At 44.1% G+C, this 25,256-nt stretch overlaps 2 protein-coding genes across 4 annotated transcripts in view; both read left to right on the plus strand.

The window, feature by feature from the left end:
- Nucleotides 1–9,680: 9,680 nt before the first annotated feature.
- On the plus strand, nt 9,681–10,871 carry socs4 (suppressor of cytokine signaling 4; the record flags this gene model as incomplete). The annotated part of the gene is made up of 1 exon (XM_079290715.1): nt 9,681–10,871. The coding sequence occupies one exon, from the start codon at nt 9,681–9,683 to the stop codon at nt 10,869–10,871; it is 1,191 nt and encodes a 396-aa protein (XP_079146841.1).
- A 5,895-nt stretch (nt 10,872–16,766) lies between these two features.
- Nucleotides 16,767–25,256, plus strand: part of wdhd1 (WD repeat and HMG-box DNA binding protein 1) — a 32,765-nt gene continuing 24,275 nt past the window's right edge. For 2 of the 3 annotated variants that reach the window (XM_079283911.1, XM_079283913.1), the window contains exon 1: nt 16,776–17,019. In XM_079283911.1, the coding sequence (XP_079140037.1) occupies nt 16,943–17,019 (77 nt within the window). In that variant the 5' untranslated portion in view covers nt 16,776–16,942. Of the gene's footprint in view, nt 17,020–25,256 lie in introns of all 3 variants that reach the window. The other variant, XM_079283912.1, reaches the window with a different exon arrangement.

Genomic DNA, 25,256 nt, shown 5'->3' on the forward strand with positions numbered 1-25,256 from the left:
CTCGCTTTGGAAATCAATAAATATTGTTTTACTCCACTACGTTTGTCTGTCGGCTTTACTTTTCACATGACGACTTTTCTTCCCTTCCTGTCCAGTGAAAACCACGTATCTCCAGATGTGTTGATGCTGAATGTTTGATCGACTGAAGGATGAAGTGTTGATGCTGAATGTTTGATAAACTGAAGGATGAAGTGTTGATGCTGAATGTTTGATAAACTGAAGGATGAAGTGTTGATGTTGAATGTTTGATAAACTGAAGGATGAAGTGTTGATGTTGAATGTTTGATAAACCGAAGGATGAAGTGTTGATGCTGAATGTTTGATAAACTGAAGGATGAAGTGTTGATGCTGAATGTTTGATAAACTGAAGGATGAAGTGTTGATGCTGAATGTTTGATAAACTGAAGGATGAAGTGTTGATGCTGAATGTTTGATCGACTGAAGGATGAAGTGTTGATGTTGAATGTTTGATAGAGTGAAGGATGAAGTGTTGATGCTGAATGTTTGATCGACTGAAGGATGAAGTGTTGATGCTGAATGTTTGATAAACTGAAGGATGAAGTGTTGATGCTGAATGTTTGATAGACTGAAGGATGAAGTGTTGATGCTGAATGTTTGATAAACTGAAGGATGAAGTGTTGATGCTGAATGTTTGATAAACTGAAGGATGAAGTGTTGATGCTGAATGTTTGATAAACTGAAGGATGAAGTGTTGATGTTGAATGTTTGATAAACTGAAGGATGAAGTGTTGATGTTGAATGTTTGATAAACCGAAGGATGAAGTGTTGATGCTGAATGTTTGATAAACTGAAGGATGAAGTGTTGATGCTGAATGTTTGATAAACTGAAGGATGAAGTGTTGATGCTGAATGTTTGATAAACTGAAGGATGAAGTGTTGATGCTGAATGTTTGATAAACTGAAGGATGAAGTGTTGATGCTGAATGTTTGATAAACTGAAGGATGAAGTGTTGATGTTGAATGTTTGATAAACTGAAGGATGAAGTGTTGATGTTGAATGTTTGATAAACTGAAGGATGAAGTGTTGATGTTGAATGTTTGATAAACTGAAGGATGAAGTGTTGATGTTGAATGTTTGATCGACTGAAGGATGAAGTGTTGATGCTGAATGTTTGATAAACTGAAGGATGAAGTGTTATTGCTGAATGTTTGATAGACTGAAGGATGAAGTGTTCCTTAATGTGTTGAGTGTTTGATAAACTGATGTGTTGATGTTGAATGTTTGATAGACTGAAGGATGAAGTGTTGATGTTGAATGTTTGATAGATTGAAGGATGAAGTGTTGATGCTGAATGTTTGATAGACTGAAGGATGAAGTGTTGATGCTGAATGTTTGATAAACTGAAGGATGATGTCTTCCTTAATGTGTTGAGTGTTTGATAAACTGAAGTGTTGATGTTGAATGTTTGGGATATTTAGTGTTCGGTTGTACTTAGCTCCACCTTCTCGTGTCACTTCTGGTTGCAGAAAACAAGATGGCGACGAACAAAATGCCGAACTTGAAGCTTCAAAGCGGCAGTCCACAAAGTAATGGGTGACGTCACGGTGATCACGTCCACTTCTTATCTACAGTCCGTGGTTTATGAGAGGACTGGGACCTGAAACAAAGAACACTATGAGCTAGAAAAGGCTAAAGGCTGTAGAGACGCTGACTTGCTGATAATTATCTGTATAATTGTCAGTACGAGTGACTCTTCTCACATTACACATACACAGTATTTGTTTGAGCTTTACAAGCTAACCAGAACTTTACTTTACAGCTAAATTAGGCCCAACAGAGGAGAAACTAGTGGATCCCCAGCGTGCATCCAGACCACGTTTCATGTCGGTATGCGTTTGTGTCACCGCGGCCCACACTTCCACTGTAAGACAAGCTGCGTACACAGACACAGAGTTACTGGAATTTCTCCTCTGCTATTGATTTTCTGTGGTTTTTTTTGCAGATGTTTACATGACGAGAAAGAGACATTCAATGTTTTTTTCCCAATGATCCCCTTCCCTCCGCTCTCTCCTCGGTGCATTAGAGGCCGGGAGGAGACGGACAGGATGTGAGCCGACCGATAAGCCGAAGAGAGACAGAGAGGCTGTCGGGGATCCTCGGGTGGTTTTGTCCGTCATCTGTCCAACAAAACCTGCATGGAGGGAAAATCTGTCGCAGCCTCTCTCTCGATGCGTTAGACTCTTTGTTTTTTACTATCATGAATGCGTACAGTAGTATATGAGGTCATGCTGCATGTGAGAGCTCCCAAAAGTACTCAATTAAATCCTCAGCTGATCAATACTCAGCCTGCAGTTCACAACACTGCAAATCACACGGCTGCTCATTTGGTCTCTGTCTTCTAATGGCAGTCGACTAAAGTAGAATTAAGAAAGACCCGGTCGGACCACCACTCCTCCATGAAGGGGTGGCGTTATGTTGAGTACTTCTACTGGCTACAGTCATAGGAATGTGATAGCATCCTCTATCACTGACAGAGGTGGAAAGTCACATTCCTCTCTCAGCTTTTATTGTCTTTGTTAAAGCAGCTGAAGAACGACAGGAAAGGCATTTCCATTTAGTTACTTTATACTTCTTCTCCATTACATTTAACAGGGGTTATATACGTTGTACTCATTATTTGGCATTTATAGATACTTTAATGAAAAAACACAATATATATACTTATATATGTTATATATACTTTATAATTTGCAGCACTGTATTGGTACTCTCGTTGAATAAAAATATTGGTTGGTAATGTTGGAATCCCAACATTAAAATGCACTTTCGGGTGATAAAAACAGAAAGAAGCTGTTCTAAAGTCTGGCGGTACAGCAGCTGATACTTCTGTGTCTCTTTCCAGACAGCAGGTTGTGGCTGGGTGGGTTCTGTCTTTTAAGAATGAGCTCTTTGCAGGCACCTCTTGTCACCAATCTCTCTGACGCTCTAGATGGGAACCAATGATGTTCTGGTTTGAACCACTCGCCGTAGAACCCTCCTGTCCTGTGCCTTGAACATCCCATGTTGGTTTGTAAAGTTTGCAGTCAGGATGCTCTCTTTTGCTCCTCTGTTAAAAGTTAACAACAATTTGAACACGGTAACTTTGCCCTCCTAAGTTTCCTTCAGAAATATAGCCGTTGATGAGCTTTTTCTTCACCAGGATGGAGATATGTGAGGACCATGGAGGATGTGAGGATGCTGATTGTCGTGTCTCGTCCTGCTCCCGGTTTACTTTGATTCTAACATTCCATTCTGGGACTATATATAAATATATACTGTATATATATGGTGTGCACTTGTGTCAGTATATCCATATGTGTGTGTTTGTGTGTGTTGAGTCCAGTGCCCGGCTTCGGTTACACTTTTTCCAACATGACGGAGAGGAGAAACCGCTCCGGATGCACCTTGCTTGCGGGAAGCCGAGCGACTGCAGGCAAAAATAAATCTCCCCCGAGGGAAGTCGATACGGGCAGCTCACATGTCCACAGCAGATAAATATCCAACCGCCGCCTGCGTCTTAATGGCTGCAAAACAATGTGCTGATACATGTGCCACTTTGATATGTGGAAGAAGTAGAATCCTTAAGTACTTTAAGTAACAGTAGCAGTACCACAGAGAAAGGGGTACTTCACTTCACATGGTCGTGCAAACAAACTTTATTGAGAAGTGAAGAAGTAAGAATCTAAAGTAAAAGTACTCAACGGACAAAAAGGAGAGAAATAAGAAAAGAAAAATAAAGAAACACAAAAGCTTCACAAAATGGGAATACTCCACTAAAACACCAGTTCTCTTTTGAGTATTAGTATTTTTATTAAGTTCCATCTTTGGTGTTGTCACTGTAACAAAGGAAGGATGATTGTCATAAGAAGGCCTTATTATTCCCCAGAAAGCATCCGAATACTTTTACTGTAAATCATATTATTAGTCATAAATACACACATTATTGATCTAAGTTTGCAGATTGATTCAACCTCCAGGAAGTAATTTATGTCATTTAATGTCATTAAGGTGAAATAAAGATTTTATAAAATAGCTTTGTAATTCTGGTGCATCAAAAGAGAACAAGATATCAGTGGACTGTTATTTAAAATAAACGCTGTGAAACAGGAAACACAATAATCCAATCATAAGGGGCGAGAGGATCAATCAGACAAAAATAAAACACATTCTGCAAGTAAAATGTTTTAAAGATGAACATACATTCATGAACAATAAAAATGCACAAAAACCTAAAAAATCTGAGCCAGCAAACCAAAATGTGTACGTCTTTGTGAAGATCCACTTTGCTTTGAGGCGAATGTCCGACAGCTCAGGTTGCTGCATGAGCACGCACAGACACACACGCACACACACGCACACACACACACATACACACAAAACAATGGTGGAATGTTTCTTTAAGTGAGATGTAACGTGACCCTGTGGGTTCTACAGTGAGAGGTGCAGCGCTGCTGCTGGTCAGACGAGTGTTCTGATACAGATCAATGGAAACAACTGAGACCAGTGGAGCCAGAGACTCCCCTGATTCAATTTACCATTTCTGTAATTCACATGATTGTACAGCACTGCCTCTGTCACACACACACACACACACACACACACACACACACACACACACACACACACACACACACACACACACACACACACACACACACACAGGCAACGCTGGGATGTTTAACAAAGGGCAGCGTTTTATGGTCTGTGTGACTCTAAATGGACCATAATGTACTAAATGAACATCATGCTGTATTGAAGAAGACTTGGAACTAGAGATTGAGACATAAACTCATGTTTACAATGTTTAATTCAACAGCAACCTGCAACCGAAAATATATATATGTAAGTACAGCATTAACTTTTATTTCAGCTCTGCTTTTCTTCCAGCCCCTCTATTTACCAGAGCATTTTTAGGCGTGTGATAGCCACTTCAACCGTAAAATGCAGGTTTGTGAGCAGTTAAAAAAAACATAAACGAATGTGCATCAAATGCTGAACGCAAACAATCTGAAAATGTAACACAGGCATTCTGCAGTTCCATTCCTCCTGACTGCACTAAATGTTAATAAAAAAATGAGCCTTCATATAAAAATACAAGCAGCAAAGTACAGTCTCCATTCAATCAGCGCAGCATCAATTATTCATGACTGCTCCTGTCGGCTGAGCGGCTCCTGGGATCGATGCCTCCGTAATGTGGACTGATACGAGCCCCTGGTCGTGTCCCGGCTGCAGCAGGTTAATGGGTCGACCGGGGTTCGCCCACTGCAGGAGGCCCTTAAATCTCTGCACCACGCCCCACCGACACACTTTATCGGTTCACAGCGAGTTGGTGCAGCGGGCTTCATATGTGTTTATATTGTAGACTGTAATATCTCACTGTCTGTTTTCCATCACTGGAGCCAGGCAACAGAGAGGCGAAAGCCCCGCCCCTTCCGGTGTCCCCCAAGGCACCTTAATTGATCCCCTTTGAATTGTGCCATGAATTACACATAATGATGTTTGATAAGATATTAAAAGATAATTGAACAAGTCAAGAGAGTCTCAGTTTGTTGTAGTATCATTTCATGAACTACATCTCTCGTCATCACAATATACGTCACCTAGCTAGCTAGCTAACTTAGCTATGTTCCACGCGCAAATGTAACATTATCTTAGCTGACGTGTTTCCATCCTCTTTTTATCAGTCAGGAAGAGAAAGACATCCTGGTATGGGAATACTATCTCAATTATTGAGATGGTATTTCCAGTGGGAAGTTTTCTCATCCACTTCTATTAATTTAGTGTTTTGTCAGAGTTTGCATCTAGTGGCCGTGGGAGGAACTGCATCTCAAGGCACTAAGGTGTAACATCATCAACATCAAATTAGATAAGAAAACAAGTTTTGGGCCGAAGAAAACACAAAGATTGATTCATATTTATTTTTCCTGTTTCATTTGGAGAATGAAGTCTTCCCCTTCAGATCACATGTCTTCCTCTCTGTGGTTCACCTGACTCTGTGTGTGTGTGTGTGTGTGTGTGTGTGTGTGTGTGTGTGTTTGTCTCCGATCCATCATTCTCCCCAATCAATTTGTGCTGTCGTTCAATGAAGAGGCTGAATGTTTCATGGAGTGTGCGGTAAATGGAGAGTTTCTGAGAATCCATGAATGACATGATGAAAGTGTTAACAGTAATCCTCATTTGGTGTAGTCAGATTACATTATAATGACAGCTGACAATGCAGCAAATGGCTCCTGCAAGATCTGACAAAATAGAAACTAATTTGGATTTGATTTAGTATTTATTGTATTGAACTTGTATTTATATTAGTTGCATTAGTTGAAGTGTTACTGCTCAGGGACTACTTGTTGTGCATGCGCTCTGACAAATAAATACATGTAATAAACAAAACTAAACTTTTTAGAACTTTTATTTGCGAACTCACCGTAACTCAAAGTACTGTTTAAGTTTGATTGCCATGAAAAACGTAAAGATGATGTTCATCGTCCCCACGAAATGAATCTTTATCTTCGGTATCTATACAAATATTTCCTTTGGTTTATTATCGTCTTTGTCAGGAGGAACATGTGGTCTTCCGTGTGTGTGTGAGTGAGTGTGCACCTCTGTGTCTGTCCACAGCTGCATACTATTTTGGTTGTCCAGTTATGGCTGCTCAAGGAACTTTCACAAAACACCCTTTATTGCACTTTATTACACTGACATCGACTGCTTGCTGACTCCTCGCTCACTTCTTATAATGGCCCTGGTGTGTGGGGGCCACTAGTGAAAACACAGCTGAGTGCATCGCCCCTCTCAGCCTGCAGCCAGAGACACAGTGGGGGGAAAACAGTTTCTACATGTTGATTGGTATAGACGGTGTGTTTGGCTAACAGCTAACGTAACTAGTGCACACATTAGTTAAATAGATCAATATGATTTACAGCTATTAAACATCAGCATGATAGCTGTGTCTCTGTAGCATGTTAGCATGTTGACGTTAGCATGTAGATCCAAATGCATAGTTCATCTAAATTTTAAGACATTTAAATGACAGGAAAAAAACAAATAAATATTGAAAGAGCCAAAGTGAAGAGAGATTGGTTCAGAAATGAGACAGTTGTTTTAATTTGCATTAGTTAACCGATCGGACCTTTCTATCTGAGGCTGTTGAATCCTTTCATCCAAAGTTCATAGTTTAGTTTCAGTGTCTTCCCTCCTTTTTTTGGAGTCAGATAGATTTAGCTGGTTGTTTGCCAGAACATGTGGAGTTACCTTCCTGCTGTGCTCTGTGATAATGTGAAGAGCATTAAATATTCAGTTCAGAGGAAGTTGAGTGTCACTGCATTATCTGAGACGTCAGGCATTTATTGATGACTATCCTTTATCTGTTAGAGTCGAGGGGTCACACAAGCACACGCACGCACACACACACACACGCACACACACACACACACACACACTAAACCACTGGGAGTAATATTATTTGTCTGGTAGATGTAGTCTATTTGTTTCATGAATTATAGATCTCCCAAAATGTCATCCACACTGTGTGTCTGACATCACCTTGAGAGATGAATCCTTTTGGCAGCGCTTGCTGGAAGTTTTAACTGGGAAACTCAAATGTCAGTCAATCAATCAGGGAAGCTTTTTAAAAAGCTTGCTTGTTTCCTCTACTGGGTTGAATTGTTAATTGGGCCGAGCCTGCTATTGGCCGAAGCGGGTGGTGTGTGTGTGTGCTGCTTGTAAACCTGAGGAATAATCTGTTTGCAGTTTGGCATCCTCTGCAGACAGACTTAACTGATTTAATGCTCCATGCGAAATGTGCTCTGATGCTTTAAGTGAAGCTTCTGATGGCCTCTGATGAAATTAAAACAACTCGAATCAGTGTGCAGAAATAGAATTACAGGCAGAAAGCTAGAAGGTGCACTCAGTGCAGATCTCCGTGTGCAAGTGTGTCTGCAACAACCACTGCTGTGATGTGTGATTGAATGAATAGAGCCGACAATTGCCCCCCCCCCCATCGAGACACCAAAGGACTATAAGGCGCGTCTATAAGTAAAACACAGTTCATTCAAACTCCAAAACAAGCGCAGATCAATGCAGGCGATTGGCTCGAAATCGTTGTATGAGACACGTCTTACAATCGTGACAAAAACAAAATGAAACTCATCGAGCTGTCTGACCACTAGCAGCGGCTGAGTTGCAGTGATGTACTCAGCAGTGTGTGTGTCTTTATTATTTTTTGTATTCATTTCATTTCTTAGTTTGTTCTCATCGTATCGATTTGGTTTTGTTGTTTAATTTCACCTTCGTTTGTCTTGCTTTGTTGGGCCTCACTCTGCCAAAGCACTTTGTAAACTCTGTTTTGAAAGGTGGTTCTGACAGAACCACTAGAACACACACTGCTGAGTACATCGTACTCAGGCACTGCCACGCGGGCTGCAGACAAAATACGATGCAGTTTGGTGCAGTAGAATGTGAGATCAGTCATGGACAGACTAAGAGGAGCACATGGCTGCACGCACACACAGACGATATCCATCGCATGATCCTCCTGGAGGAGTCAATAATAACAATAACTCACTTTGTGAATGAAAAAGCACTCTCCGGCTGCTCTGGTTATCTGTGCTCTTTTGTTTTTGATGTAGAATCTGTCAATGAACGTGTAAAGGAGATGTAGGAGAGAGAAGAGGATGTCTCACTGCCATTAACCCGCATTAAACCCTCCCCCATCGCCTTTCCTCCCTTCATTCATTCAGACCCAGAGAGGACGAGAGGAAGCGGCTGCCCCCTCGGGGATTCGGCAGCATAATTATATAGGAAGCGGAACAGTCTGCCGTCTGTTGGAGCTGGAGCAGGCTGCAGGCTGCAGGCAGGTCACACATGTCCGCTCATGTGCAGTGAACAACTGGTCGTAACATTGATGTGGATGTCTGACACTGTTTGGAAGGTAAGATAATCTCCTGCATTAATCTTCAAAGAGTTCATAACAGTGAAAGATGAAAATGACCGGTGTGAGATGTTAAACCTTCTGCTGCTCACAGACTTTGTATTGTAAGAGACCATCTCTGCAAACTGCTGCTATGTACAGTTATAACAGACTGTTAAAACAATAGCTTTGTAAACATTTGAACAACACTTTCCTCCTGAACCATCTCTGAATGAAGCGTGAGAAGTCTGCTCCCTTGTTAGATGTTTCTAACCGACAATTTCTCTGGGTTTTTATACGGGAACTGATACATTTTTGTGGCCGTTTCTGACTCTGCAATGATAATTTAATTTCTCGCCACTGAAACGATCAGACAAAATCTCTACATGAGCCAGATGGTTCTGCACCAGATGAAAAAAATGTGGCTCCCAAAAATATGTATTTTAGATATCATCTCGAGGTACTTACTCACATGTTTCTAATGAGTAACCGTTACAAAATGGACCCCTCTGGCACAAGAAAAGAGTTTGCAATGATATTTTCTGGTACCACAGAACTCTTTGTGGTGAGTAAAACAAAGGTATAAAGTCCTTTTATCAATGGGGCTTCATGTTTGTGTGTCTGTTTCTCTTACCTCCCTTATGCACAACTTTACAACCTTTTGATAATAGACTCAATAATGTGTTGATGATATGAGTCATGCTCCTGTAATCTTGTTATGACTCAGGCGTCTGTTTTATTGAATGTGCCACAGAGTAGGAAGAGGAGGCAGCCATGTCAGAGAAGAAGCCACGAGGCTCGGACACGCGACCCAAATCTGGCCTCCGCAGTTGGAGTGCAGACAGTTATGTTTGGCGGCGGAAGAAACGCTCCCGGAGCTCTCGCAACGGGTCGAGTCCCGGAGGGCTGGAGGCGGAGGGGACGGAGGAGCTGGGCGTGCGGTCGACATCCTGTCCGAGGCGGCGCAGAGAGAGAAAGTGTAGCTGCTGCGCTCTCGGCGACGCATTGACGTCCGCAGACATTGATGTGGTGTGTCGGAAGGCCTTGTCCCGACGCTCTCTGCGGCAGAAGTTTCAGGATGCTGTGGGCCAGTGTTTTCCTCTGCGCTCTCACCATCATCACCACCATCATCATCACCACCTTCCATCCGGCTCCTCGCGACCCTTCTCGGTGCTCTTCTGGTCCAAACGCAAGATCCACGTCTCAGAGCTCATGCAGGACAAGTGTCCCTTCTCGCCCAAATCCGAACTGGCCCGATGTTGGCACCTTGTAAAAAATAACGCCAGCCACCCAAGTGCCCTCAAGGACATGGAGGCTCCCCTCAAACCCAATGTCTCATCCTCTTCTACCTCCCCGCCACAGACCCCTCTCTCCTGGGAGGACATCTGCTGCTCTCCTGGGCCTGGAGGCACTAGTCTGGAGGACTGGGACCCTTCTTGTCCTCACGGGGGAGCAGAGGGCAGCTGTGGCCACACCGACTACATCCTGGTCCCGGATCTCCTCCAGATCAACAACAGCCCCTGTTACTGGGGTGTGTTGAACCGCTTCGAGGCGGAGGAGCTGCTGGAGGGCAAACCGGAGGGCACGTTCCTGCTCCGGGACTCTGCCCAGGATGAGTTCCTGTTCTCGGTCAGCTTCCGTCGCTACAGCCGCTCCCTGCACGCACGCATCGAGCAGAACGACAAGCGTTTCAGCTTTGACGTGCGCGACCCGTGCATGTACCGGGACCCCAGCGTGACAGGACTGCTGAGGCACTACAGCGACCCGGCCACCTGCCTCTTCTTTGAGCCCCTCCTCTCCCGGCCGCTATCAAGGCCCTTCCCTTTCACCCTCCAGCACCTCTGCAGGGTTGTGATCTGTAGCCGCACCACCTACCAGGGCATAGACAACCTGCTGCTGCCGCCTCAGCTCAGGGACTACCTCCAACAGTACCACATCAAGTGTGATGGGGCCTGCGCTGTGTGACATGTCCAAAGCAGGCCTCATACCGTGGAGGGGCAAAGATGGGACAAACAAAGGCAGGATCTCTTGGCCAAGAGGCCGTTTGAATTTCAAGTAGCTTCGCTGTTGCAGATCTTTGAGGTCTAAAAGGTGCAGAACTGGAGAGTTCTTTAAGGTCTTTGTTGATCTTGATCTTCAAGCAGATCCATATACTGTGGGAACACATGGACGTAATGTGTCTTCTTGAAGGGTTTGTGAAGGAAGGGCTTGAAACCTTGGATCTTGACAGCGTCTGGAGACGAGTCAAGATACGCTGAGAAACCTGTAATGAAGCAAACATTCTCCAAAACACTTGCCTTAATATCCTTAATGGAGTAAAGATTCTCACAAAGACATTCAACTTTAACCCTCACTTTATTTGTGGAATATTGACTTCTGATGTTGGAGCATTTCCCCCCTTTGACTCCAAGTCAATCTGTTGGAAATCATGTGGGCATCTATGATCTCTAGAGGCCACTAGAGGAACTGCACCTTTTCTGATTTCAATGGCTGAGACGGAACCTCCTGTCGTGCACTGATATAAATAAAACAGGAGTAGGACAGACATCCCCACATAGCAGGATGATCAGAGCCACCGTTGTAGCGGGTTAACTTGTGTAAATAAATACTGAGTTGAAGTTTTAGTAACGACTAAAATGAGCAGTGGAATAATAGTAATAATAACAATACATTTTATTTGTATAGCGCTTCAAAATGTACTCAAAGGCACTTTACGTGGTAAAAACAGAAACAAAAAAAACATACATAACTAGCTTCACAGGTTATAAGCAGATTTAAATAGATGAGTTTTAAGTGACGGAGAATGTCTGAGGTGTTGGGGGAGGGAGGTCCAGAGGGAGGGGGCAATAGAGAAGGCCCTGTCCCACCAGGTCCGATGCTTGGTCAGAGTAGGGGGGGGGGGGGGTAAGGAGGTTGGCGTCGGTGGATCTGAGGTTGCGGGATCGAGTCCCATGGTAACGAAGCGTAGAGAGTAAATGAGTCAAATTGAACAACTTAACGCTTCATCCACACTCTCACAGCATACCAAAGCACATTGATATCAACAGATGAGTGACAACTGTGTGCGGCTGTTCTTTCTGTAATCAGCAGCATTTGACAAGCAGATGCCGATCGCACCGTGCTTTAATGCTGCACTGGTTACAGAAAATGAGCCAAACATTCAAATGATCACGGAAACAGTTTACTGTGCGTTCTACTCCTCTTCTATTTCTATGCATGCGCCATAGTATAATAAAAGATGTGATGTTTTGCTGTTGACTTTGTCTTGCACACAATCAGTGCTGTCAAATGTCTGAGGTAGAAGGACTCTTAACAGCATCTAATATCCAAACATAATTAATTCTGCATTATTTTAAGACTCTTGTTGGGGGGAAGTGGCACAGCGTGACTGTTGGCAACATATAAATCCTGTTGACCTGTTTAACAAATCACAAAATTCCAAACCACATCTCCCTCCAACGTCTTTGTGTGAAGAGGTTGCGAACCACATTTACCTCCTCGAGGGTCAGTTGTGTGGGGCAAACTGAAGAACAGAGGACGGGAACAAGGACTCTGTTGTTAACAGATATGAGTGGGAGAAAGACATGGTGACAAAAAACGGTTCAAATACCGGTACTGTCCCAACAGCTCTTCTGAACAAACACAAACGTGAGCTTCAACGGGACAGTTTTCATCTCGCCAGTCACAAGATGGCAGCACAACTGCACTTGCCTGGACTCAGCTGCTGCTTCTTAGCTGAAAGCTCCTCTCTGGATGGATATTGCAACATCAGTTGTGCCTCTTTAGCTTTCACAAGTACTGTTGTTGCAAAAAACTGTTTACATGTTGGAGATGCGGTGGCCCTGAGAGCTCGACGCACTGCCACTGGAAGAAAAACACATGCAAATAGAAATGAGTGTGTATCATTTAGGAAGCCAAAACGCTGCAAAAATGCAACCAAATATGGAAAAACCTGCAAGTCACACAACAGAATATTTTTTCCAAATGTCAGATATTTGCTGTAAATCTATACCGTTCTGCTGATTACTAGCATGTCAATTCAAATCTGGATCATGCTACAAACAGCATTAGTTTATTACGATTCAGTGAATTCAAATGTTTTTTAAACGAATCTCCGTTGTGTTCTCTGTGACTTGCAGTGTTTCTGTAATTGACTCAAACGTTTTATGGAAAAAAACAGTAAATTACTGGCAGCAATTTTGCTAGTAATTGACTGTACAATTTAAAATACTCTTAAAAGAATACAGCAACTTATAAACTTACTTATAAACTTTTAAAAATACAGTATTTTAACCGGCAGCATACAATTTACAGTATCTCTACTGTATCCGAGAAACACAGTAACTTACTGTAATCAAAATGTACAATAACTTGTTAGCAGCAAGCAGTAATAGACTGTGAAAAGAAACCGTCAGGATCATGAGAACAAGCGTTACGACTCCCAGAATGCATTGCTTTCACAACGATAAAGTATAAGCACAATACAGTCGGTTAGCGTTAGAATTTCACTGTAAATTTACAAAGTGTTTTTCATTTCAGTTGTTTTTTCTAAATGCTGTATGTGAAGACATTTTCTTCTTCTTTTGAACTCTCAGGGCCACCGTACTTTAAGTATTTGAATGCCTTTGTTTCCCCCCTCGAGGCTTATATTGTATTCGTCACACTGATACACAAAATAACAATAAATGCCTTTTACACTGCCCCCGTCGTATGACTGTGTCTCAGGTTTTTTTTGTCACCTCAGGACCGATTCAATGGTGCAGCTCAAGTCGTGCTCATCCATCCGTGGCCGCTCACGCTGCAGCTGTGGGCTTTTGTAGTCAGACAGGCTAATGGGACGGAAAATGCTGCTTTTGAAGTATCGCTCTGAAAACAATTCATCCCGCTGTCTGCAAAAGGACACCTCTAAATGCCAGCGCTTCAGCAGAGCAAATGGAGAGATAAGGACATGAAGAAGACTATTTCCGCTTCATAAATGGGATGGAATGCAGATTATTTTTTTCAACAGATTCATGTCATTCAGCCTCTCTTCAACCAGCAGTGTAAAGAAAAAACTGCTCAGGGCAAGTGACTTGTATGAATACAGAACAGGGCATGGAATAATCATCACAAGGCCATTTGGTTTTCAGGCCCCAAATGTTTTTTTGTCAGTATTTTGTCATAGTGGTTTTACTTGTATACGTGCTTGAGTAAATTGGCTGGTCTTTTGTTCTGTTTTTCCATGATGTGTTCTCCTATTCACCAAAGTTCTCTGTCATATACGGTTTACGTTTAGATATAGAAATATAAAATAAACAACAACAATTACAATGAAACTCTTAAGTTCTTAAGCTCCCTCCAAAACTGCATCCAAATACCAATATTTACAAAAAAGAAAAAATCACGAGAGTACAATTTAAGCAGAACGAGTTGAAATGTAGGGATGAAATGTAATATAATAGTATAAAATACCGAATAAAGCAAAAAAACAGGTCAACATTCATTTAAAAAATGTAAATATTTAAACTCAAATGTAAACAATGTATATATCTATATATGCATAGCTGGATAAATAAAAAGTAAAGAATAGACAGGAGCGTTAAGTACATGAGTAGTGTAAAAATAGGTGTAAATATTCTATAAATAAATGTAAAAACACATTTTCTACTGCACTGGCTCCATTTGCTTTCTTACCTTTACCGATTACAAAATGTTCTCTCTCTCTCTCTCTCTCTCTCTCTCTATATATATATATATATATATATATATATATATATATATATATATATATATATATATATGTGTGTGTGTGTGTGTATATATTTGTATAAGTGTAAAGTGACATCCGTGTATCAATACAGTGAATCAGAGGTTTGTTCGTTGCTGTGGGCTACTTGCTTTCAGACGAGTGTAACGTTGGACAAAAGTGAGACAAATTTTAAGCTTCAAGATTATGACCACTCTACTTTCAGACTGTCAAACAATTACGAATATTTACTATATTATGAGTATTTTTATGGCAATGATGATCAACATCAGCTGACCTGAAGGCTCAATTATTTGTCACGGTAGGAGAGGCAGAGGTGTAAGTAATGAATGATTGCTGGATTCTCTAAAAGTCAGGTTATATTTGAGCCTCCGTTGCTTCCATTTTGCTTTTATTTGTTTCTTAATTGCAGGCCAACACTGAATCACTGGAGGTAAACCGCTCTGACAGCTGATGAACTTCTGTCAGATGTGAAGCCACAGACAAAGTCTATCTTTGACTGTCTGCATGTCAGCGCTCAGTCGACGGACAGGAGTTCAGGAGCCACATCCATTGATTTTCCTGAACCACATGCATGAAATATTAATGTTGTCTTGTACCACCCGGTTATAGCCAGCATCATCTTTCTGCAGCTGCAGAACCAGCGTTCTATTGTGTAACATTAGATTCAGAATACATTCGATATCCAAATCTGAGAAAAGAAATGTACAGGTATGTGTAATCTAAAACACTAGTTCCAGCATGTTGCACATGTTCACCCTCTGATTCTGTTGTATTTCACTGACAGAGCACTTCCTGTTGCACGAATCAAATTCTCCCCCGAGACGCCGCTCAAACAGACGGGTGGCAGGTGGTCTCTGGCAGCTAAGATGAGCATCGATAGACGCTTGTATTGATCCATAATTAAAGGTATTAGTGGGTGAACATTTGTTTCTGTCTCATTTTTGTGTTTGCAAAGTGAAAAAGTGTTCTGAAATACAAGATGCTGAGAAATACATTTTTCACCCAAATAAGATAGTAATCAAATATTTAGCAGCTGCTCTCAATATATATATTTAAGAGTCTAACTTTTCATTCAATATCTGTATTACTTATAAGATTAATATAATATAATAAAGAATAAAGATGATTAAAACAACCGTATAAAACAGTTTTCTGCTGCGTCAGACATAAATGTGAGATTATCCAGCTGTAGAATAAACTAGTCAGAAAGATCTTTGATTTGAAATTTGTTACTTGTATAAATATGAAGTTAAGTTTGGCTGAATGAAGGTTTTTTGTGTGTGGGTGTCTTAAGTGCATATCGGCTTTTCACTTGTGTGTGCATGCATGACACAAATACACAACACGGTGCAAACAAAGAAGTAAAAACAAAAATTGCTAACAATAAATTGTGAAGCTATATGTATGTTTTTGTTTTGTTTCTTACTGTTCGGTCATTTCTCTTGTTATTATCATTGCTGTTATTGTTTCTGTGTTTACCATGTAAAGTGCCTTTGAGTACCTTTTAAAGCGCCATACAATTAAAATGTATTATTTTTATTTGTATTATAAATATAATTTTGCTCGACTAGAAATTCCAACAATAAAATGTAAAAAAATATATATTAAAAGTCAAGACAATGAATAAACACATGGTATGATACAAAGTATGAAAAACAATTATTAAAACTTAAAATTGTGATTGTTGACTTCATTTTTGAGGGAAATATTGTACTTCGAGATTATTATTACAAAAATATAAATGAACAAATATAATTAAAACTAGCTCCACCTTTACCAGCTGCAACATTAAACACATCAATAATCATAATCCAGTCATTTAAAATATACTATTTTGAAATGGGCCATTCTGCAAAATGATGTACTTTTCCTTTTGGTACTTAAAGTATATTTGATACTTTTGTACTTTTACTAAAGTAAGATTTGTCTTTACTTGTAACAGAGCATTTTTACACAGCAGCATTGATACTTTTACTTTGCTGAAAGCTCTGAGTGTATTGCCTCTTTGCTACATCAGCTTTTTCTCAAACGTAGGCGGGGTTACGCCGCTTGCGTCATGACGTACATATGGCGGGAGTGGTGACGCTGCGCGTCCTTGTTTTCAACGCAGCGCGGGAGATTCAGGAAGAAGAGGGTCGGATCTCGAGTCAGTGGAGTCAGCGAGTAAGTTGTCAAACTAACGAACTATCTGCTCGAGTCACAACTCGCGAGACAACTCCTGAGAGGACGTCTTCTTATTTATTCCTCGGTTTCTTCTTCTGCTCGTCAGTCCGGAGGTTGAGTTAAAATGCCTTGTGAGAGGAAGCCGATGCGCTACGGCCACTCGGAGGGACACACCGAGGTCTGCTTCGATGACTCCGGGAAGTAAGTTCAGTCTCTTTTATATTGTCTTAATTTATTGAACTGTTAATGGTAGCTGATTGCTGGAACGCGTCTTTCTGGATGTCCTGATATATATTCAAATATTCAACTTTATTTCCAGACACGAGTCCATACAACAACAAAAACAAATACAATCGTAGTCTTTTATTTACTTCTACAGGACTATTGTACACTCAACTTTGAACTCTGACTATGTATACTGTACTCTATGTATACTGTACTCTAGCTATGTATACTGTACTCTAGCTATGTATACTGTACTCTATGTATGCTGTACTCTGTGTACTGTACTTTATGTGTACTGTACTTCATGTATGCTGTACTTTATGTATACTGTACTTTATGTATGCTGTACTTTATGTATGCTGTACTTTATGTATGCTGTACTTTATGTATACTGTACTCTATGTATACTGTACTCTATGTATACTGTACTCTATGTATACTGTACTCTAGCTATGTATACTGTACTCTATGTATACTGTACTCTATGTATACTGTACTCTATGTATGCTGTACTCTGTGTACTGTACTTTATGTGTACTGTACTTCATGTATGCTGTACTTTATGTATGCTGTACTTTATGTATGCTGTACTTTATGTATGCTGTACTTTATGTATGCTGTACTTTATGTATGCTGTACTTTATGTATACTGTACTGTTGGGGTTCTGGCGCCACCTCCTGGCTGGTTGAGTCCCTCACATGGGCCTCCCCTCCTCACAAATGACCTGGGGTCTGATCCTTGCCCCCTGGAGATGACCACACCTCCACCTTCGGTCCACCGCGGAGGTGGACCTTTCATTGGCCGACAAGCCGTCTCCCGCTGTGCGCAGAGACACGCTTATAAGCGGCAACGCAGCCAAAATCGCTCTCTTCGCTCTGGACTCCCGTCTAGGCTCAAGAAGAATCACCAGAGGACCCGATCGACCTCAACCCCCACTCATCTCAGCACGCACGTGCTCTTTCGCTGGACGAAAAAGAACCACGTCTATTCTGAGTTAAGGCCTTGGCCCGCGGAAAGCATCCTCTCTTCCACGCGCCGCTCCCCCCCCTTCGTGTACACGCCACGGTACTAGGAAGACCAAACAATCTTCCTTCACCGACCATTACCGAGAGATACGAACCGACACGTGTCTCAGCCGACGTTGGAAAACCACAGGCCCTCCTCTCTGCAGCGAGCCGGGCCGAACCAGCAGCCGAAACCACAGCAGCCTCACGCTTTTCTTTTCCTTCTGGAGGAGGAAAAACCATTCATCGACAAACACTCTACAACCTTGCCACGAAGCATCTCATAGTAAGAGTCACGGTGTCTGGGCGTAGTTTAGCTTAAATGAACTTAAGTTTAATTCAGGCCATTCATTTATATATTATTATTCCCGTGTTTTGTCGTGTTAAAGTAATTGTTTTCGTTTTGCTGAGAGATTACGCAATCGTCGACGGAGCTCCGAGGTCCGTCGTACTGTGCGTTTCCTGTTTGACTGTTGCTTTTGGGATTATTTGATTTCATCTTTGTTCTTGCTCTCTTTCCTCGAGTCGATTCTGTGAGTGAAGTGTGGAAACGCGACTATCGGGCATAAGTGTCGTCAGTTCGCGAAGCGACAACGGCAACTTGTGTGAGATACGCTCGGCGATCCTCATTTTCACTACGACGCGACATCGCACACAGAAACTCTGATTCCTCTCTCTGCCCCTTTTATTCCTCTTGTTTTCCGTAACTTGCACACACATAGAGCTCCGGATTGTGGGTGAAACTCTCACCTATTGTTCCAACACACGTGTGCGCCGACACACGCAACACATATAGCTGACCCCCCCCTCTCCATTCGCCATTTGGTCTAAGTCACTCGACTCCGCCATCTGGTGGAAGGTTTTAGCTATAACGCTTTAAGGCCCCTCCCTGTTTGTCTGCGTCACTCGACGCCGCCATCTTTGTAGTCTTTAGCGATAGCTGTTAGGACTCACCTTCCTTTCCACACACAGACCCACACACACACACACACATACTTGTATTACATACATCATCACCCATTTTATTCATTTGTTTAGATATTAGGCACATAAAATTGTATGACAGCGTTGTTGGTTGTGATATTATTTGATCTGATCACTTATTATTTCGATTTAATAAATTCTGTTATATTTTAAAGAGCAGTCGTTTGTGATTACTTGTGCATATTTGTGTAATAAGATCTGTATGTAGTAGCCTTGTGTACGAACTTAACCCTTCACTGTCACTTCGAATGTGTAGTCGCACCCGACTATTGACATTACGAGTGGCCACTAATTATGAGACTTAGTTTATCGTTTGGTTATTAGTCCCTGTTTACAGGGTGGTGCCCCGTTATTATTAATAATCATTAATAATTGTTACTCACATTAATAATTCTATTGATGTCAAGAATTCAGTTTCTTAAATGCTGATAACCCAAACACGCCCCTCTACATTCCCAACATATGGTGCCCCGTGTGAGGATACGTTATTCCAGTCTTATTACAGTATATATGCATAATAATCCATAATTATTTTTGAATAATTAATTTTCCAAAATTAATTTTTTTCGAAAAATTAATTTTTTTCCTTTGTTTTGAATGATCCAAATTTCTGCACCTTATTTTCCAAAATAGGTAGACCTTTGATATTCAAAATTTTTCCTTATCGTAATTTAATTTTTGATTTTAATCTTAATTTTAATTGAATTTAAATTTTTCCGAAATTCTTATTTCGTTTTCCTTTCAGGTTCAATTACTCGTTTCATTTCCTAAACTAACAGTCAGCTGTGTAGTAGGTTTGATCGTTTGTTTTTGTAATACCAATACTTTGTTTTCTTAAACCCCTCAAAGAAGTTACACACAGCTGTCATAGGCCAAAAGTGCTAAGCCACGTTAGCATTTTGTACCTTTGGTTGCCAAGCAGTAGTGATATCTCAGAGTAGTACAGTAGAAATTTGTAAGTCACAGAACTAGACATTTCACTGTGCTCCTGCATTAACCGTAAACGCTAACAGTTTCTTACTAACAGTAGGGAATCAATAACCACTAGGAGTCGCGCTTATTAAAAAGAGAATGAGCGACAACAAAGACTCCGCTTCTGGAGCTGTAGCTCTAGATGACGCCGTATTACGAGATGCGGTGGCCGATCTCCTCAAGTTCACGCTACCTGAGAGAGAGTATTTTGGTACATACGACACAGCCACGTGTCAGAAGCAATTAGTGGAGCTAATGGCGTATGGAAACCATCCAGATAAACCAAAACGCATGATTCAAGACGTGGTTGGATCAATCTTCCTCACCTACCATCAGAAAATGCAGCTACAAGCTGTCGCACACCGCGAGGAATGCGACAGACTGCGCAGCGCCTTGGGTGAGATTCAGATTGGGGTTAGGCAGGGAGAAACCGACTATCGTGCGCTTCAGGAAGAAAATGAGACCCTGCGAGTGGATCTCAAGGAGATCCACACAGAGCTCAACGCTACCCTAGAGGCTAACGACAGAATGAAAGTGCTTCACAGTACCACACAGGGACAGACACCCCTAACCCAGGTAAGTACTGTGCCACCCAACCTAGCCGCTCACCACGTCACTTTGGACAGCTACAGTGCCCCTCGGTCCTCGCAACCCTTGGACAGTGGTGCCTCATTCGGCCCGAGTCGGACCACCCTGCATTTCAGTCGAACGGTCTCGCCACCCACTAGGGGGGAAGACCAATACCCTCCACCTAGTTCAAGGTCGCGACGAAACCGCTCCCCCTCTCCCCCAAGGAGGGGGAATAGTCGCCCTGATTCCCCTCGAGGTGAATTAGTAGACTCAGACGACTCGGACGGCCCAGGCCCCATCGGCGCGCAGGGCCTGCGTACCCGGCAGATTGAGTCTCTTGCCAAAGATGTAGAACGTTTCGATCCCGGTAGCAGAGAGTCGAGCATCGACGACTATCTACGGGAGATCGACCGCTGCCTCCTTGACATCTCGCGCCCCTCATCGCGCGAAAAGCTAAAGCTAATCTGGAAGACCACGGCTAGAGGAGTCCATGTTTTCATGGAGACACTCCAGCCAGGTATCCGCGACCGCTACTCGAGCCTCTGTCAGGCTCTTAGGGAGGAGTACTCCTTGTACCCTGATCCCGCTTCAGCCACTCTCGGCGCCTTTGCGATCTCTCAAGGAAGGCTAGAGGCCCCAAGAGATTACTTCAGGCGGTTGAGATCCGCGTACTTCCAGGGACGTAACGCCCCTGGTCTAGAAGAGGACCATGCCTTTAAGTCCTTATTCCTGCACAACCTCCACGACGGTGTGAGGTACGATGTTACCATGCATTGCAGAACAAGTAACCTCACAATGCCGGAGATCAGGAAATATGCACAACTGGCATGGGAGACACGCGCACGGCCTCTGAAGAAGCATGAAGACACTGCCAGAGTCCTGGGCATCCAACAGTCCGGAGACTCTGACCTAGCGTTGGAAGGCAATGAAAGGCCTTGGGCCAGAGACTCTCGGCCACCCTTGAGAAACCAACGACCATGGCGGTCGGAGGACCAACGCAACCAGGGGGGTGAGAGACACCCCCAAGGTCACAACCAGGTAAGGCCACGGCAGCAACCCACATCGCATCCACCACGGAGGGTTGAACGCAACCCTCCACAACCAGGTAGGTACAACGGACGGGCTCGCAACTTCCCTGCAAAGGAAGCTGAAACGCCTGAGCTGGAGAGCCTAATCCGTAAGTATGTGCAAGAGGCAGTCAAGCAGTTGGGGAAGGCGACGCCCCCCGGGAAACCATCAACCCCGCCAGGGAAACCCGATCCCAACTTGCCGCCCACCTGACTAAGCCTAGAGACTTCTTCCTCTGCCGCCAAAGTCTACTTTGTAGGTTGGGGAAGAGACATCAGCACACTCCCGGAAACGGCCACTCCCGACTTCGCACCTCCCCGTTCCATGACCTTCTTGGGTGACCTTGTCCGCAAAGGCAGGGCCCGTCGTATATACATCTCAGTCACACTGGGAGGCCATAACACTCTTGCTCTACTCGATTCCGGGTCAGAAATCAGCCTCATGTGTACCGCTACCTTCTTGATGGTAACTGAAGCAATGCATTCCCGGGGCACAACGCTGCAAAGCGAAACGTGCGCGGTCAGCATCACCAGCTACACCCAAGATAAGTCGCCCATCACCAAACGTGTCTGGGTTGACATCGCTTTTCAGGGAATGACTATCAAGCATCCCATTCATGTCTGCATCCTAGACACCGAACCCTTACTCCTTGGCCAGGACCTCTTGGACCGATTGGCCCCGCTCATTGATTGTCATCAGGGACACATTTGGGCACAGGTAGACACACCTAGGCCCCTGAACCTTACTGGTGACACGTCAGTTCCAGACGGACAAGTCGCCGTCATTCATGATAACGAGTTGCAGACGCCCCCGTGCCTGCCAGAGACTCCCCCTGAGTCGGCTCAGCCCGCTCCGCCTGCGGACCTGGGACCGTCGCAGCCAAACCATGAGAACCTGCCCCGTGATCACCAGTCTTTCCTTTGCTCGTTGGAAAACCCCACGTCAGCATTGTACGCCCCCCGCTTGACTGAAGGCGTACACCTCAATGGCATCATGAATCCAGAGGCTCTCCTAGCCCTGTGGTCTGAGAAATCAGCTGTCAGCCAAGACGTGTTCAACACTCTTTGCCAACAAAATCCACCGCCAGTCTTCGTTCAGCGAAGCCACCGGCTTCTGTCAGCTGAATCACCGCAAACGATGCTCAAAGCCATCGGGGTGTGTGCCCTCCACGTACGGATTGGAGGTAAACAGGTGACGCACCTGATCAGTGTGGTCCCTAGACTCCATCCCCCGTTCTTTGTCGGCGCAGACCTGCTAGTAAGACTTGGCGCCGTATTGGACACAGTCCACCAAGTTCTGTGGTCTCAAGGTAGCGCTGAGCGTTACCCCCTCGCCACTGAACCCGAACATATGGTATCGGGGCAAACTATCCCCCAGGCGTGTCAAGTCGCCAGTGAAACTGGCATGACAGTGCCCGCCCGCACTGCCGGAGTGTCCATACGCCTCGTCATCCTTAAGGGACAGACGCTGCCTAGCGAACAGGCATTCTTCCAACCTCTGCCCCGCTTTTGGGAACTGAACTTGACAGTCTGTGGTATGCCCCTGCTTGAGGTGAACAATCGTTCAGCCTACATACTGGTTCAGAATCTGACCCACTCACCGATCCAGGTGACGGGAGGACAACCATTGGGGATACTGGTTGACCAGTCCTTCCACGACTTTGAACTCACAGTCCCTGTCATAGGGGAGCTGCCCCCATCCCTAGCTAGAGAGGATGAACTGAATGGCCTTCTTTATACCTTTCCGACCAAAATGATCACCATCGTCCGTCATGAAATGCTACAGAGCGAAGCAATCCACGACGCTTCCCTGAGTACTGACGGCGACATGATAGTGTACACCCTCACTACTCTACCAGGAGATTCGACCTCCGCAGTCACGGGTGCGGATTCACCGACCAACGAACCGTACCCTGGCTTTGAGGCAGAGATGGAGCAACAGCTCGCGAAGTCGGACGCTCTGATAACAGAAACTCAGAGAGACGCACTTCGACACTTGTTCCGCGAGTTTCAGGAGATCTTTTCAAAAGACTCCCACGACTGCGGAGTCACCGACCTCCATACAGTTCGCATCCCTACCGACCCACAGGCCCAACCAACCTTTGTACGTCAGTACAGAATCCCATTGGCCGCCTATGACTCGATTCAAGAGATCCTTGACAAATTGCTGGAAAAGCAAATCATTAGGGAGTGCAACTCAACGTACAACTCGCCCATCTGGCCAGTGCTGAAGCCAACTGGAAAATGGCGTCTTACCATCGACTACCGCCCACTGAACAAGCAGGTTCCCCTCTCCCGTTGGCCAATGATCCACCTGGATCAAGAACTGGCAAAGGTAAAAGAGGCCTGTTTCTTCTCAACGGTGGACATAGCCAATGGGTTCTGGACCATGAGAGTCGACCCAGTCGACCAATACAAGCTTGCTTTTTCCTTTGGCAATCGCCAGTACACTTGGAACCGCTGCCCGTTTGGGTACTCTAACTCGCCCTCAGAGTTCAACATCTTCCTCCACAAAGCGATGGCCGACGCCGCCGCTCGCGGAAACCTCATATACGTGGACGACATCCTCATGAGGAGTCGGACCTTTGAGGAACACCTGGCTGAGATCCGCCATGTTCTCGGCCAGCTCGCCGCCGCAGGAGCTAAACTGGCTATCACCAAAGGCCAGTGGTGCCGTACTAAGGTCAAGTACGTGGGGCTCACGGTGGGCGCAGATGGCATTGAACCTCTGGCAGAGAGGATACAAGCCATCCGAAACATCAAAGCTCCGACAAACGTGTCGGAACTCAGGAGCTTCCTGGGTGTCTGCAACTATTCACGGCAGTTCATGGAGGACTACGCAGAAATAGCCAGACCCCTCACGGAGCTTCTGCGCAAAGATAGCCTTTTCGAATGGGGGGGACCCCAAGAGCAATCCTTCCACCAACTGAAGGAAAAGCTCTGCTCCGCCCCCTGTCTGGCCTACCCAGACAAAGACAAAGAGTTCCATCTTGAGGCCAGCTTCTCTTCCCAGTGCCTTAGCGCTGCTTTGGCACAGAAATATGACACCGACCAGCGGGTCGTTGCCTACGCCAGCCGACCTTTAAGCACCGTTGAGATTAAGTTCTCCGACTGCGAAAAGGCCCTTCTTGCCACCGTTTGGGCTGTGGAACATTTCCGTAGCTACATCGGAGGTCAGAAAGTCATCATCGAGACTTGCCACCAACCGGTCGTATTCTTGAACAGTCAGCGACTGAGAGAGGGTCGAGTCTCTAACAGTCGTATCGCATCCTGGATGATGGCGTTGCAAGGCTATGATGTTGAGATTAAGTACGCCCAGAACCACAAGATGGCTCTGGGCCAGGGTCTTGCGCAGTGCCAACACTGCGACTGTGAAGAACAGCCGAGCTCCCAATCTTCAATCATCACAACCCCATCGCTTCCATCCAACCATCATTACTACGATGAGAACATCTGCCAAGGCCTCCCGAAGGTCTATGTGGACGGCTGCTCATTCCATCACGAGAGCCAGATCCGAGCTGGAGTCGGTATCAAATGGGTGGGCTTCGAAACGAACGAGCCACCCTGCTACCAACTCGGCTCAAAGTCGAGCCAATACGCAGAGATTGCAGCAGC

The sequence above is a fragment of the Melanostigma gelatinosum genome (genome assembly GCF_949748355.1).
Source record: "Melanostigma gelatinosum genome assembly, chromosome: 2".
Classification (NCBI taxonomy): Eukaryota; Metazoa; Chordata; class Actinopteri; order Perciformes; family Zoarcidae; genus Melanostigma; species Melanostigma gelatinosum.